General features: G+C 39.8%; 1 protein-coding gene across 1 annotated transcript in view; it reads left to right on the plus strand.

Moving 5' to 3' along the window:
- Positions 1-243: 243 nt before the first annotated feature.
- The window catches only part of VEGFC (vascular endothelial growth factor C), an 80,742-nt gene continuing 64,673 nt past the window's right edge, over positions 244-16,312 (plus strand). Inside the window, exon 1 of the mRNA XM_031440348.2 lies at positions 244-520. Coding sequence (XP_031296208.1) covers positions 377-520 — 144 coding nt within the window. The 5' untranslated portion in view covers positions 244-376. The remainder of the gene's footprint in view (positions 521-16,312) is intronic.

Below are 16,312 nucleotides of genomic sequence, written 5' to 3' on the forward strand. Positions count from 1 at the left end.
GGCTCGCGGACTCCGGGGGCGCTGCCGGCCCGAACTTCGCGGGGCGGCTCGGCTTGGCCTCCCTCTTCCCCAGAGCGCACGCCGAGGCGCCGTCCTCCCGCGCCCTCGCCTCACCTCGCGGGCTGCGGACGCGCGGGGAGCTCGGATGTCCGGTTTCCTGTGAGGCTCTGCCCTGACCCTGTCGCCTCCGCGGGCCCGGGCCGGGAGAGCGGCTCGCCGCGTCGGGAGCGCCGAGCCCGGACCCGCTCCCGCCGCGCCGGCTCGCCGCGGGGTCCCCCCGGCCCTCGGGGAAGGGCCGAGCCGCGAGCGCAGCCTTGCAGAGGGGCGCCCGCGCCCGCCCCGCCCGCGGACCCGGCGCGCTCGCGGTCCTTCCACCATGCACTTGCTGGGCTTCTTCTCTCTGGCGTGTTCCCTGCTCGCCGCTGCGCTGCTCCCGGGTCCGCGCCAGGCGCCCGCCGCCGCCGCCTTCGAGTCGGGACTCGGCTTCTCGGACGCGGAGCCGGACGCGGGCGAGGCCAAGGTAGGTGCGCGGTGGCGCGCTGCGGCATGGGACTGCGCGGGGCTGCGGGGCTTGGGTGCCCAGGACCCAGAACCTGTGCAGAGTGTGGGGTTCGTGCTTCACCTTGTGCATGTTGGAGCCACAGTTACTGAGCTGAGTGTCCGCTTTCTGGGAGAAAAGTTTTCTTTGCCTTTTTTCAAAGAAAGTTGTTACTAAATAGGAAAGCAAGTTATACGAGTGGAGGGCCCCGAGAGGTGGCTGGTGACAGCGATCGCGTGACCACCTGGGAAGCAGTCCCCACCGGTGCGCCCAGCGGGTCTCGACCCCGCGCGGGGGTCTCGGCTCCGGAGAGCCCGAGTTCAACCCCATCCGAAGTGTTCTTTTCTTTCCTGGCAGATTAGCGCGACTCCAAACAGCTCCAGGGGCTTGGATAACCAGTCATCCGAGGCTTGTTTTCCTGGAGTGTTCCTCTTACATGGAGCATGAGGCGCTGTGCGCGATTTTAGAAAAAGTGTAAAGGAATTTAGTAACCGGGCTCGAGGGCATCAGACTTCAAATTCACTTGGAGAAGTTGGTCAAACTTGAGATGATGCAGAATCTAAAGTAGATCATAATCAGGCTTGGCTTTTCAGCTTCATAAACTCTGCATTTCTGAAATCTGGTCGGAAAGCACAGTAGAGTAAGGGGAATTTTGTTCGCTGGTTGGTTGGTTTGTTTTTTTAAATGAGATGTTTAAGTCTTTGCCTGAGAAATATTGCGAAGATACTTTTGAGGCATTCTGATTTTCAGATACCGTGTATGTGTGCCTGCTTCTTACTTGCACCTCTAAAAGAGAATATACTTACCTAAAAAGTTCAGATCTGACATAGGAGGGAGAGAATGCTTCACAGAGTTCTTGAACTCCTGAAGAAGTTTTATGTCCCGCACAAGATGGGAAGTCTCGGTTCACACACTTGCAGGACCCCTGGCTGGAGCTATACTGTAGCGCTTTATTTCAGCTCATGGCAGGTGAAGTGTGTATCTGTCAACCCTGAGTTGACTTTACTGATTAACATATACTGAATGGGTAGAAATTAAATTGCCTTTCCAGTTTTATTTTGAAATAGGCTTTTAAGATTGAGAAGCCTAGGGAGGGGAGATATAGCTTGGTGGTAGAGTGTGTGCTTAGCTTGCAGGAAGGTACTGGGTTCAATCCCTAGTACCTTCATTAAAAAAAAATTTGAGAAGACTAATTTTTAAAAACCAAAATACCTTTGTATCTTATATTTGGGGGGGGATTAAATATTGGAATTTGTCATTCAATGGAGTCAAGAAAAAAATGAGTAAAACCTTGGACATGAAAGAGCAGGAAAGAATGCATTGTGTGAACTGTAAGCTAGTTTTCAACACAAATATTTACATTGGTAGAACTGTTGTCATGAAAAAGTCTCCCTGTCCTCAAATGCCACAAAAAAATGCGGTTTTAGACTCACTAACATGTCCTATAATTTGAATGTCTTGAGTTTCACGATATCGATTCATTTTGTTTCTGCAGAGTTCAAACTTTTTATTAAAAGTATGACTTAGTAAGGCAACTCCTCTCTTGCCTATGATAACTCACTTTGGTTTACAGTGAGAAAGGGTGAAGTAGGAAGTAAAATGAGAAGCCTGTCCTGTTAAGCCAAGAGCTGGTATAAGTCGCTAACTGCCGGGTGGATCCTGAATAGATGTACCCGTGTGTGCGCATGCGCTTGTGCTTACCGCGCGTGTGTGATGTGCAGGTGTGTGGTTGGAAGGTGCACGTTCGTTTACTTCCATTTTCAAAATTGTCTTCATTGGTCTGGTAATCAGATTTTACCTTTGCCATGAAAATGTATGCACTTTTTCTGGGCTTTTCGTATTTGGCCATCTTTATATGTTCTATATGGTGAATATGGTTTGGTATTCTGTATGTAGTGTGAACTCTTTACCACACGATGGAACATCGTTTTAAGTCTCCGAGTTCAACAGACCGCAGGGCAGAGTGTTATTCCTGCACTGAAGTGTTCCCCAGTGGTTGGGTAGACGCTGTAGAAGGCATGTGTGGTTAATGCCCTCAGCAAAACTGCTGTCTAGTGGCCATAAAAATGCCAGGGTCCCGAGACTCCATGTCTCTCCCTAGTGGACTAAACGAGCAACTCACTGAGATGTTAGTCCTGGACAGGAGCTGATTGTTAAGTCTCTGTGATCTGCATAGACTCCAAGAGGAAATTTCAGAAAGTAAATAGAAGACTCTAGATATACATAATCCCCAATAGAGATTTTTTAATAACTTACACTTAGGAAGTATTTTTTAATATTTAAAAAAATAGAAAACAGCTCGCAAGCTATGAACCAAGTTTAGCCATCCCATCCTTCACCCCATCCCCAGAGCCATACAAAAAATTGGAGGTAAAATCACAAGTGGAAACAAGATCTCCTTGTCCCTCGACCCAAATTTGCCTTTATTAGCTTCCTCTTTTTAATTATTCATGGATATATGACTTACTAAAAACCCCTAAAGTGTTTTTCTGAAGGATGTTAGTGCAAGTGAGTCAACATCAGTAAAGTAAGGCAAGCAAAGTATGGTCTATTACAGAATTAAAGTTAACTGGGCATGATGGGGAAAAATAGGAAATATTTAAAATTATCATTAAACTAAAGAAAACTACAGAACATAGAAAAAGCACTAGCTTACTAACTACAATCATTTGCTGACATGAGATTAGATAGAGCTGACTCTAGTTGGAGTTGAGTTTGGTTTTAGGAGAAAAGTTGGTTTATGATTCACAAAAGGAAGAACTACTTCATTACTTCGTATCATGAAATATCCTTTTATTCCAAAAAACTTGGTTGGACTGAGAGTTTAAGCACCTAGATCCTTATATATTTTTAGAGTAATAAATGCAAGGAAAGCATATCTTACATCACAAATGCCATTGTTAATAAAGATTGAACTCAACAAAAGAAAGCTTAAAGATTTTACAGTCTTGTGTCAATGAAGTGAATACTCTAGAAAATCTAATATTATTGCATAGAAAAATATAACATGTTATTTTCAGTCATTTGCATAACTTTAAATATACCTACATTTATAGTTTCAGTGCTAAAAATAGATCAGCTTAATATTAATATCAGTTGCTTTAATGAGAATAGCTATTTTTAATTAACATAGTAAAAATACACATAGTGACTATCACAAGACTTTCTAATAATAGCAACCATTTTGCAACATACCAGATTTATTTCTCCATCTTTTTAAAATTCTGCATAATTTTGTATTTGTTTTATTTTTTATGTCAAGTTAATCAGTGGTGATGTTTTTCAAAATATCATCTTTGTGCTAACTGCATCACAGTTCCCTAGAGATCTTTAATTTTTTGTTCTCCTTACCTGAGACCAACCAAATATATGGACTTAAGTCTAGGAATATACATTTTTAACTAGCATCCTAAGTCATTCTCATGCGCAATGACAGTCTTAGACTCACTGATCCATCATGTGTAACAATGACTAATTTCATTGTTTTTTATCATCTTCATTATATAATTGTCACGTTTGCGATGTACTGTATTAGGCATGGGGCATCTTAAAAGACAGAAGCCATCTTTTCTTTTTTCAAGGAGCTTACAACTCAGGTAGAACAAAAATAAAGACTGTAACACAAAAATACTGTGAGTTATCAGGGGAAGGATACCAAAACATTGTCTGTGTCTTCAAGTTTGGGCAAGAGAGTCATTCATGTGGCCTTGTTGGTCTGGGTGCCTTGACATAAGGCAGAACTTGAGCTGTAACTTGGGGAGGAACTTCCAGCAGATGGTTGCATCAAGCTCAGGGGTCCCTTTCATGTCTTGGACGGTGTGCAAAGGTGAAAAGACAAGGAGAACTATTTGAGTGCAGCTGTGGGATTATATAGGATAACAGTGAAGACCCTTAAGTAAGAGTAAGTTTGTCGAGGTGGATGGGGTTACAATGTATATGGCCTGAACCAGTTTACAGAATTTGAATATCATGCTTTGGGTCTTGGAGGGGTTATTCATGACGGAAGCACCTGAAAGGCATAGATAGTATGAAGACATTTGAAGTAATTTACGGGGTTTATTTGAGGTCAGAAGAACTGCCTGGGGCCTAATCTAGTTGAGAAGCCATAGTAATAGCCTGGAAGGGCAGTGAGGCATAGTCAGCATAGAGCGGGGGCAGTGGGAACAAAGGAAGAGCTGTTACAGGTGCTACACTATAGATCTGGTGACTGATTAGTATGAAAGATAAGGGAGTGGAAGAAATTAACCTCGCATCAATGTTTTAATCATAGCAAAATGTTGGTTCTAGTTGTAGGATTAGGGCACTTCCAGGAAGAGAAGAGACTAGTTTTCATGGATGGATGCTGGAAGATGGAGGCATGATTCCATAAGTCACTTAAGACTTTACTAAACTTAGGACTCTTTGGAGAAGTAAAATCAGCTTTACATGCTTACATCCCATTAAAGAAAAATAATTGTCAAGCATGGGAAGGATTTAAACTGTGTAATATATTTTAAAGGACTATTTGAGCATTTGACAGGTCTTATTACAATCCCTAAAGGAAAATTAACAGTATGCATATCCTGTTATGCTGCATCGGGAATGAGAAGGTACATTTTATTCAAGTAAAAATAGGCCATACATGTGGCTGTAACTTTTAGCCACTTACTTGCAGCCTTCTCCGTGCTTCATGTTTGCAGTACCCATGACGTTCCTCTGATGTACTTCAAATTCTCATGCTTCTTGACAGCAACCAAGCATCAATCTTCAGAAAGGAAGTTCAATATTAGGGACACGTGGAATGTTTGTGAAAGCGGAAACCTTTGCACAATCTCCTCTTTGCTTCATTCTGCGTCAATTTATGTTAGAGGCTCAGTGTTTGACTCCCTAAGAGGAGGACAAAGGATGGTGTAACTCAAGGATTGGAGTCTTGTCCCCTTTTCCCAGGTATCTGATTCTTTAATGGCAATTCTATGGTTGTGATGTTTACAATATTCCTTAGCCTATATGGCTAAGTGGCCAATCTCCTGTCTTACTCTGAAGTTTGCTGGGGATGTATGGCTTGGGACATAAAAAGCTCAGTTCATCTTTCATTTGGGTTTCGACTTCTTTGCATTCCTTCTTCTGAACTGTAAACACCTGATGTCAGCTACTGGTTCCCTAGACAGTTAATAATCGGCAAAATTGCTTTATAGGAAGCAATTAGTTACCGATATCAGTGAGACCAGTGCGTCTCTGTTCATGTCCTTCGGAGTTGATCTGAGAAGGGTGGAGGGTGTGGGTTTGGGACATTTCTTTCCGGCCCCCCAGGTCTGGGGCCCTTGAGAGGGAGGTCTTTGTCTCCTTGAGATCAGCCTGGGTGCATCCTGGCATGCCATTTCCCCGGCTGGTTCAGGACACGGGAGCTGGAGCGAGAGGAATGAGGGTTTGTTTGCCCCAGCATTGCTGCCATCTTTGGCAGCCACAGGGCTCCTCGCAGGTTCAGCTCACCCTCTGGATGGTGGATCTGGATGGTGGGCCACACGTGCCCACATCCAGAGTAGACGTTTACATACTACATCATTAGGTTGTGCCTGCAATGGCCTGACGATCTATCTGTTAATTTCACTTTGTTTCTCACTACACCTCCGTGAGATAGATGTGAGTATATTTCATTAAAGATGACAAACCTAAGACCCAAATGACTTAGGAGCAAGAGTAAAACTTTTCCTTTTCTATTCCTTTGAAAAAAAAAAAACTTTTGCATCATGTATTTTAGAAAAGTGTGGTAATGGGTTTGCACCTTCAAGGTTTGGGAAGGACCCATAGTCCACACTCCCTTCCTCCTGTGAGCCACGCGGTGTGCAGGGAGACAGAGAGAAGTGCTGGTCTGTGCGAGGGCCCCCTTGTTACGATTTTTTAGGCCCCAGTTCCCCACAACGGGTCAGTCTGGAAGAGACTTGGACTTCCTTCCAGGGTTTACCTCATGGTGCCCTCTGATTAAAAACAGATCGTAAACTCGTCCATAGCACTCTCGTAGGAATGGCTGCATACTTATATATAACTAATATAACTTAAGTGGAAGATTGTGATCTTACCTACGTCCAGTGACCTTTCAGGAATGGTTGGATTTGGACAGAACAGACCTGAGTGGCAGAGACGTCATGCCTCTGCCAACTTCCCCACGTACATGTGTGGCTCCACTTTTCACCAGTTAGATTGTTCCTGGAGATATGCATCCTCCAGACACTGCACAGGCCTACTCTGTGTTTCAAGACATGTATTTGTCACTTCAGATTTGTGTAACTTGTGGATTAAGGTATTGTTAACTTTTCATATTAAAAAAGACCGACGTAGCAGAGAACTTTAAACAATAAGAGATAATAGTTAACTTGATTTATAATGCAATTCAAAAATTTACTGTAAATAGTTTAGATTTATCCGGGTAATTGTCTCTTCTGAAATGTACTCATGCAAATTATTCCAGTGGTTCCTATACAAATTTACTTTTCTCCCCCCCCTAGAATTTGTAGCTTAACTGTTGGAGAGAGAAAAGACTGTGTTTTATTTATTTTGCTTTATTGGGCATCCGTCACTGAATCAAATAGGTGCCTTAAAATAACCTTATGTTGGTGGATTCTTCCCCTTTCCTGGTATTGATAGCGCCCTAGTGGCTTTCACATGTTAGAAGGGATCCCTGATGATTCCTTTTGTGAAATTCTGAAGCCCCAAAGCTCATTTTCATAAATTACTTGGTGTTACAACCTTGATCTGACCTGACATAAAGCTATTTATAGTCTTCATTTATACTCTAAATTTGAATGTATCTAAACTTCATTGAAGACAAAGTATTTATTTATGAGATGCTGCCACGGACCCTGCTAGGGGAGGCGGGGAGAATTAAAATGTATACATACTGCATTTCTAGAAAAATTCTAGGATCTGAAGTTCATGCAATTTAAGGGCTTATGGTAAGGGACTGGATTGGAGAGCTGGTCTTTTCCACGGGCTCCCTTCCTCAGTCACCTGTTACCTCAGGGACAGCCTGGAAGGGAAATTGAAGGACTCAAAAAGGAGACCCTAGGGACACCGCCACCTCCACTTTCCCTGTTAGAAGCAGGCTTATGTGCTTTTCCTTGTGAGTTCTCATATTTAAATCTACTTCAATTCAAGGGCATTTTAATTAATTTTCACTAGTGGCAGCTTCATTTCTAAGCAGGAGATTACAATGCACTGAATGATGCAAAAATGTAGAGTGACTGATTCCTGTCTATAAATGTAGAGTGAGTGATTCCTGTTTATAACAAGCATATTGTGGTTTTTGAGAAACAAGAAACTTACTCATTAAAAATACCAGAAATTAAGCTATGATACCAGAGCTAAACCATGAATGCAGACAGTATGGGAGATTTTGCACGAGAGTCTCCTGCTTTACCAGAAGTTGTTGGCTGGGCTTCTGGGGGTTGCATGGGCAGGCAGAGGAAAGGTGGGATGATGTTGTGTCAGTTGTGAAAAGTGGGTGTTTGCTGGTTGTAGAAAGGGTGAGAGGATATTGAAGTGTGAGAGCTAAGTAGAGAGGTTAGTAATGGCAGGGTGGTCAGCGGGCACCTGGGAACAGACCCCTCTGGCTGAAGAGTCCTGAGCTTTAAGGAAATCCTAGGGGAATGTTGTGGAAAGTGTAAGAAACCCAAGAGCAGGAATTAGGTTTGAGACTGGGTTGAAAGCAACAGGAGCCACTGCAGATTCTTCAGTGATATGCTGAGAGTTGTGTTTTCAGGAGCTTACCCTGGCATCACTTTGCAGAAGTGTCAAGAAAAGTGGACTAGAAGCTGGGCAACAGCTTCCCAGAAGCCACTTCCAACTGCAAGCTTCCTTGACATGTCTGGGACCCATAAACGTTATTTGAAGTCCTCTGTATGCTCCGGGTTTCTGCTGATGATGGTGATGACCACTTAACTTACATAAGCACCATCACCGTACTGTCCAGAAACATTTATACAATATATTAACAACAGTCATCTTTGCTCTTAGGGCTGGAATTCCAAACAGAGCAAGAAGTGTAAACAGTGGTCATGCTTAGATACACACACACACACACACACACACACACACACACACACACACAGCTCTTAATGGTTCTTCAAACCGCCGACAGTAGCTTTAGGTGTTCTTTCTTGACTAGCCAAACATTTTTAGACAATCTATTGAAAGAATATTTAAAAATCATAGTATATGAGATTAGATGCTCCATGGTTTATATTTATTCCTAAGTTAGCTGGAAATTTTAAAAAGAGAGAGAGAACACTAAAGTGTCCTGGCAATTCCTTCATTGCACATCTGCTTACAAGTATTCCTCCTAGCGGTAAGAGCAGAAAAGGGGCAGAAATGAGTTATTGAGTGAATCGTATGATTCTTTTGTAGTTACTCTTATAATTTTTTTTAATGTGGCAGAAAAATTTACTCAACCTCAAAAGACGACTATTATAAGATGGACATAATGAAAGAGGGAGTCTTCAGATGCACAGCCTCATGTAACAACACTTCAGGGTTTGAAAGTCAGACTACTCAACAAGGTCAGCTTCAGCATTGTCCTGGTTTGGACAAGCAAGGAGAAGATAATTATTTTGGAGTAACTCAGAAAGACATGGTTTGCCATTTTCTATACTTGTAAAGATTTTAATTAGCCATTTATTTTGTAATTTATTTTACCCTAAAACTTGGTCTCCAAATTACCATTTTCTCCACCTTTTACGTGGTAGTAATGCATTTATTATAAGTGGTGAAGGTTGGGAACAAATACATGTATATACTATATATACTTAAAATATCTATAGGTAGGTATAAAATCCCTGTTGGAATTATGACTGGTATATAGTAAGCATTCTGTACATTTTTTGTTAAACAGATGGGCTGCATCCTCAGATAAATACCATAGATGTTAAGTACTATTCCTAGGCATGTGATGTAGCTGTGATATTTTTCACAGTGATTCTTCAGCACCTTCCCACCTAACTTATGACATGTTTTTTATTATAAGCTTACTGACAGCTTTCCTGAATTCTACAATATGGGAACAGCATGTTTGATTTTGAGACAGTTGGGGAAAATCCAAGGTGTTTAATCATTCAATGTAGCAAGGCTATGTACTGTAGATCTGTTATAATACACTTCTGCCTCTCCTGCGTGCCTGGGTTTGTGTCTGAGCTGGACGGAGACAGCTCCGGCCACAGACCACCAAATCCAGGAGAAGGGGATGATGGTCGTGCCCTAAAGTGCTCCATCCTTAAGTCACTGGGTAAAAAAGACTTTGGTACCCAGAGCATTATAATGCCATATAATTTCACATGAAGTCATCCTGAATGCTTTCAAAGCCTAATTACCTTCAACTTTAAATCTCTGTTTAAAAACAGGCTAACGTTGCTACTTTAATATGTAAACATCTCAAATCTTTGTATTATTTATTGGCACAGGAGAGATATTCATATGCATTCTAAATTTACAGTGAAATCATCCCAGAATATCGAAACGATGAAAAATATACTTTCACCAAATAAAATATAATGAAAATGTCATGGTACCAGGTTATTTGCGAGAGTTAAACTTGGGTAAATTTGTTTAGAAAGCATGATTGCCCTTCTCCTTTGGGGTGCTCTTCTAGAATGGCAACCAGCAAAGTGTCTGGTCTGTGCTGTCACTGAGATGAATCTTGGAGTAAATACTTTCCTTCTCTTAGGGTAAGTCTGGGTTACCTGAGTTCCCGGATTTGTTCATAACAGTTGATTTTGCTTGAGGGTTCTATGATAGTCAGTGAACACTGTGAATTTCTTGGTGCTGAAATTGGTGCTTGATGGTCCTGGGGGAGCCCTTGGAAGTGTGTGAGTGGGCAAGAAGAGGAAATTCAGGGTAAGTGGTGGACACAGTTCCCAGCTCTTCAAGAGCGAAGAACATGTTTTTACTCAATAACATCTTGAAAGCATTCACTTCCTTAGGATTCCAGTACGGATGTTAGTTGGAGTATTTTAGGAACTGCTGATCAAATATTACACACACACACACACATGTATACAGAATTTTTTGCAGACTGAATCTGAAACGAAGGATTGAACACTAAATAGATAACTCAGCAATATGTAAATGAATAAAGAATTAGATAATACATTATCTATACAAGTCTTTACATATCCATGTACATTATCCATACAAATCTATATGAGATACTGGTACGATCTTTTTTAAAAGTGATTTTTTGTATTTATTTTAGGACTAGAACTGTATGTAATTCTATAAAATGAAGGTTTATATTTAAGTGTTGTTATATTTCTCCAGTTATATTATTCAATTTAAAATTGTAATGTAAAGCAATTTTCTTCACAGTAGTTTTTCATTCTCATCCTAATTTTTCTAATAAAACAGCTATGCTTATTTTGGGGGGCATCAGAAATAGGATTAAAATAACATTGCTTATTTAATATTCTTTTTTGTATAGAGGAAATATTCATAAAATTAATAATACTTTTGCTTCCATCTTGCTTAAATGCTTGAAATGGGTGAACATTTTCCAAAACAAAACAAAACAAAAGAGCAGACTTTGACATTGTGGTTGTTCAGGAAGATTCTAAAATAAGAGTTGGTGCCACTCCAAGACAGGTAGCATTTATTCCCTCCTCGGAACTGGCTGGGAGTATGGAAAACTGACCGCTTATCACCTCCTCAGCCAACTGGTGTTCAAAAGTTTAATGCCTTTTCCTGAAATGGCAAAAATAATTACCTTACTTAAAAAGACATATTGTTAACGGCCCTACAACCTTTCCTTAAGAAAATAGTACACTTTTTCTTTTCCTTATTTATGCTTAAATGGAGTCTTGTCTTTCCCTACAATATCAAACCACCCCCTCGATTCTAAACAAAGAATGGAGACATTTGGCAAATTAAACTGAAATCTTAAAGAAAATGATCTTGAGTTTCAGATGGAGTGACCACTCTGCTGCCATGAATTCTATCATTAAATTCCTATAATCTGTAAAAGGAGATTGTTATTTCCTCTCACTCAAAGTTTCTTGGAGATAGTTAATATCAAATACCAGATGCGAAACTGTTTTAAACCACTATGATTTGCTTTACTGCAATATCATTGCCTACATGGAATATTTTTAATTCCTTCGTTTTTGTTTGTGTCTGTTGTGTGCATTTAGTTACTTTATCCTTTTTAAAGTCTTCTTCCAAGTTTACGTTTTGAAAAATGGAACACTTATTTAGATTCATGTTTGTTTATGGGTCATGACATTTATGACTTCCCTAAAAAACAAACAAATTCCTTTGTCTCAGAGGCAAAATTTTAGTTTTGGGAATGATAGTGATTCATTGTTTGTTCTCTTTGGGTCCCAGACTTTTGATTTTGGTGTCCATCCATGCCAAATTAGAATTTTATCAAGGCCAAATTATTCATGAGTCATGAACATTACCCAACTTAAAGTTGGGTAATTTGAAGCTGCTTTAGATACACAGATTAAGCAAATAATGATGTCATACATTTTAGTGCAAATGGTTTTTTTTTCCCTCCTAAACATTGGTAGCAGTAAACATCCTGCTGTGTTAGAGACCGGTTCTATTTTACTTTAGGAAAACACACCCATGTCATGGCCGTAGAGCATAGCATACAGCCAAGCCCTCTGTATCTGCAGGTTCCCACCTCACAGTCACCCAGTCGGTTGACTGTATATGGGAGGGCCGCGGTACTACGCCGTTTGTAATATAAGGGCATCCACAGATTCTGGTGTTTGCGGGGATCCTGGAACCAATCCCCACCCATCGCCGATACCGAGGGATGACAGTATGTAGTTATGTTACTGTAGTATGGTATACCGTGGTACATGACTTAATGAATGAAAGGTGGAAACGTTTAAAATCGATATTACCTTTTGGTGTCATGCTGATTTGACAGTGCAGACTCTTCTTAATCTTAAACTGGGGGCAAGTCACACCAGGGACCCTCCAACTTTCTCTAGCAGAAAGCACCCGAGACTCAGATTTGCCTTAATGTGCCAATTTTTTTAATTAAAATTGCCCTTAGCTTTGATTTTTAAGTTTATTGCACCTCTACAGCATGTCTACAGTAGGAAGAGATTGGAGCACATACACTTGATCCGTCTCACCTATTAGCTCCACCCCTCCTTCCCTCCTCCCAGGAGGAAGGAAAGGACTTAGACTAGTGTAAATTCGACTTTCTGTTAAAAAATCAGAATAGTAACTCATAAACTAAGATATGTATTGCTAACATTAAATCTGTGATATTCCAGTGAGCTCTGTGCTGTGCCTCATGCGCTGTGTGTGACACGTGAGTGTGAAAGACTTGCTTAGTGAATGGGTTATAATGAGTGTTAACAGATGTCTCTGTAAAATGCCAACCAGCCAGTTGCCAGTAGTCTGAACTTAACAGAGTTCCAGTTAAATATGCGTATGTTTAAAACCTTTCAATGTTTAATAAACTATCACCAAGATATCATAAGCATGGATTTCAGTATGTGTTACTATGAGTTTCATTGGGACCTAATGGGACATACCTAAATCTCTGAAGTTGCATGAGTTTACCAGTAGTTTGGTGGAACATTGCATTCTATCCATATGCAGGTTCAGTCTTATTTTTAGAACAGTTTCTAGTTTGCTAAGCATAAACTGTTATCACTTCAGTTCATTAAATCCATTTCCTTCTTACTATCTTAGTACTCTGTTCTCACACTGACATGGGCTGGTCTGCCCTGTGTATGGTAGGGAAAATGTACGGTAATTCCAGGATCCTGGTCTCCCTTGAAGGTTAAAAAGATTCCTGACTTGGAGATTAACATTTCACTGAAAAGTAAAGTACTCCACCTGATGCCATGACCCTGGGGACTGACAGATATAGGAACACTCTTTTATAAACGAAAATTTCAGACACATTTACTTCCTCTTCTGTATAAATTGCACATCCCTTTCTTTCCCTTTATTCCATCTTTTTACTCATGTATAATATTTTGCAGTTAAATATTTTTAAATACACTGCAGACAAGTTTTCCTCATTACAAAATATGTATGCCCACCGCTGCCAGGAGTTATTCATTGTTTATACCACCTTTTACTACAACATATAAATGTCATGCTACAAAGAATGTTAACATTTATAAAAGTGAGATTAGAATTTCTGAGAGTAAGATTTAAATTTGAACTTAAATTCTTCTGGGAAATCTGATTTTACACTCCCTGTTGTCATTTCACCTCAGTACACCTTCGCACTATTTGGATCCATAAATGATCTTTTTAGATTATGATGGCTTCGATTTTAATGTAATATTAGCTGGTTTATGGCTTGAAAAACTTAGTGTATATACTGCATCAATAAATATAGAAGTACACACTATCTATAAATGTGTGTGTATATATACGTGTGTGTGTATGTGTATATATATAGTTTATACATTTGGTGTGAAGAACCAGAATTTTTTCCAAACTCTCACTTAATTTGTTTGTTTGCTTGGTTTTTGGTTTTTGTGGTGGGGAAGGAAGTTAGTCTTTGGCAGCATGTAAAATTTATAATAATTTTGTCAGACTGATTCATTCCATTGCTACAATTTGAAATCAGAGAATTTTGGGGATGTGTCTAGAGTTTATGAGGAGACAGAATATTTGAAAATGAGACACTGACTGGAAACTGAGAAGGTAGGTTCCTATGCATGTGGAGCAGAAGGTGTTTTGGATCAGAGCAAATGTTTTGCATCCGGAGGTTGAAGCATAGTTAAAATATATCTGGGTTATGTTTAGTTATCAAAACCTGACATCTATTCAATAAGATTGGTAATTAAGAGATGAACATAGTTTACAGTAGCCCTTGTAGGTCTTTAGGTGTTCAGCAGAGTAAATTACTCTCAAGGCCAGATGATTTAATAAAAATTATTTAATTAGGTAATTCCTACTTAATCAGCATTTGATTAGAACAGATGTCATACTGCTAAACAATTTGGGATTGTGGGCTCTGATTGTTGGAGGAATTTAGAGCATCTTAAGAAACAATTTTCCCTCCAGGGGCAGTCTTTTGTAGAAGAGGGTCCTATCATTTGTTTTTTTCCTAAATATATTTTTTTCTTTACTTTTGGCTTGGTCTTTCTTGCTTCCAATTATGACTTTCAGCAAATAGCAATAGAAATTTAACTTCCAGCATGTTTTAGTCATCAAAGCTCACCCGTGAATGCATGTACCATGAGAAAACTGAGTTGGCCACAACTAGACCATCAGCATGTGAAGTCATACTGTCTTCTGTTCCCCAGTTGTCGTTTTGTTCCTAGTCATGCATTATTCTGATTAAAGTTCAATATTTTGGTGATTATAATTGCAGGAAAAATAAAAATCTATTTCATTTTAGACATCAAGTTCTTAGATCTAAAGGATTATTTAGACTTTGATTATAACTTCAAACAGAAAGAGCTAAAGAACTAGATTTCTAGGCACATTCTGACTGTGAAATTGATACCTCATGTAGACCAAGAGTTGCTTTTATATCTGTATCTGTCACTTTCTAAGATTTATTAATTTGTTCACCAAGCAGTTACTGCTATCTGTGTGCCAGATTTAAGGTACTAAATAAGATCTGAGGGGAAAAAATCTATAAAATTTCAAGATGTAAACTTTTATGTATTTAAAAGATAAATATAAAAGTATGAAATATATTTTAATGAAATGAACACTAACTGAGTTGTTCATAATTAAAAATATTAATGAAAGGATACATAAGAAATGTTCAACAGATGACTGGATAGAGAAGTTGTGGTATATATGCATACAACAGACTACTACTCGGCCATAAAAAAGAATAAAATAATGCCATTTGCAGCAATATAGATGGTCGTACTAAGTGATGTTAAGCCAGAAAGAAAGAAAAATACCGTATGATATCACTAATATGTGGGATGTAAAAAATGGCACAAATGAACTTATTGACAAAACAGAAACAGACTCACACAAAGAAAGCAAACTTATGGTTACCAGAGGGGAAAGAGGGTGGGAAGGGATAAATTGGGAGTTGGAGATTTGCAGATACTAAATACTATGTATAAACTAGATAAATAACGAGGTCCTGCTGTGTAGCACAGGGAACTCTATTCAATACCTTGTTATAGCCTATAATGAAAAAATATGGAAAGGAATATATATATATATATATTATTATTATATATATATAACAGAATCACTATGCTGTACACCAGAAATTAACACAGCATTGTATATTGACTCTGCTTCAATAAAAAAGGAGGCATAACCTAATGACGATAAAGAGTAACACTTTATGAAACTTTTATAACCTAACAATCCAAGTTGTTCATTTTGATACATAACAAAAAGACAAAGCCAGACAAAATATAGCAAAACCCAAGTAATACTAATAACCTAGTAACAATAGTAATGATGATCATTGGTCACAGCGTTGTGTTTTACTTAATAAAAGACAGCCCTGGCACTGGGGTTTGGTCCACGGGGGGTCAGGACCAGGCAGAGATGACTCTCCTCTGTCCCTAAAGGTTCCCCGTCCCTTTTGCTGTAGCTCTTGGAAGGTGGGTGTGCGGGCGGCCTCGGCAGCACCTGTGAGGTATCACGGGGTGCGGAGTGCTGCTTTTTGTCATTTCAGAGTTGATCATTTATGCCTAGGCCCTGCTGGTTCTTACTTCCTACATGAAATTCAGAGGATCATTGGAAATTTTAAATGTAGTTGGGACCAAACTGTGTTTGAGGTCGCCTGTATCCAGTTTTTTGTTTTCTTAAAAAAGTGTTTCCCAGCTTTCTTAGGAGCTA

The sequence above is a fragment of the Camelus dromedarius genome, chromosome 22 (assembly GCF_036321535.1).
Source record: "Camelus dromedarius isolate mCamDro1 chromosome 22, mCamDro1.pat, whole genome shotgun sequence".
In the NCBI taxonomy this organism is placed as follows: Eukaryota; Metazoa; Chordata; class Mammalia; order Artiodactyla; family Camelidae; genus Camelus; species Camelus dromedarius.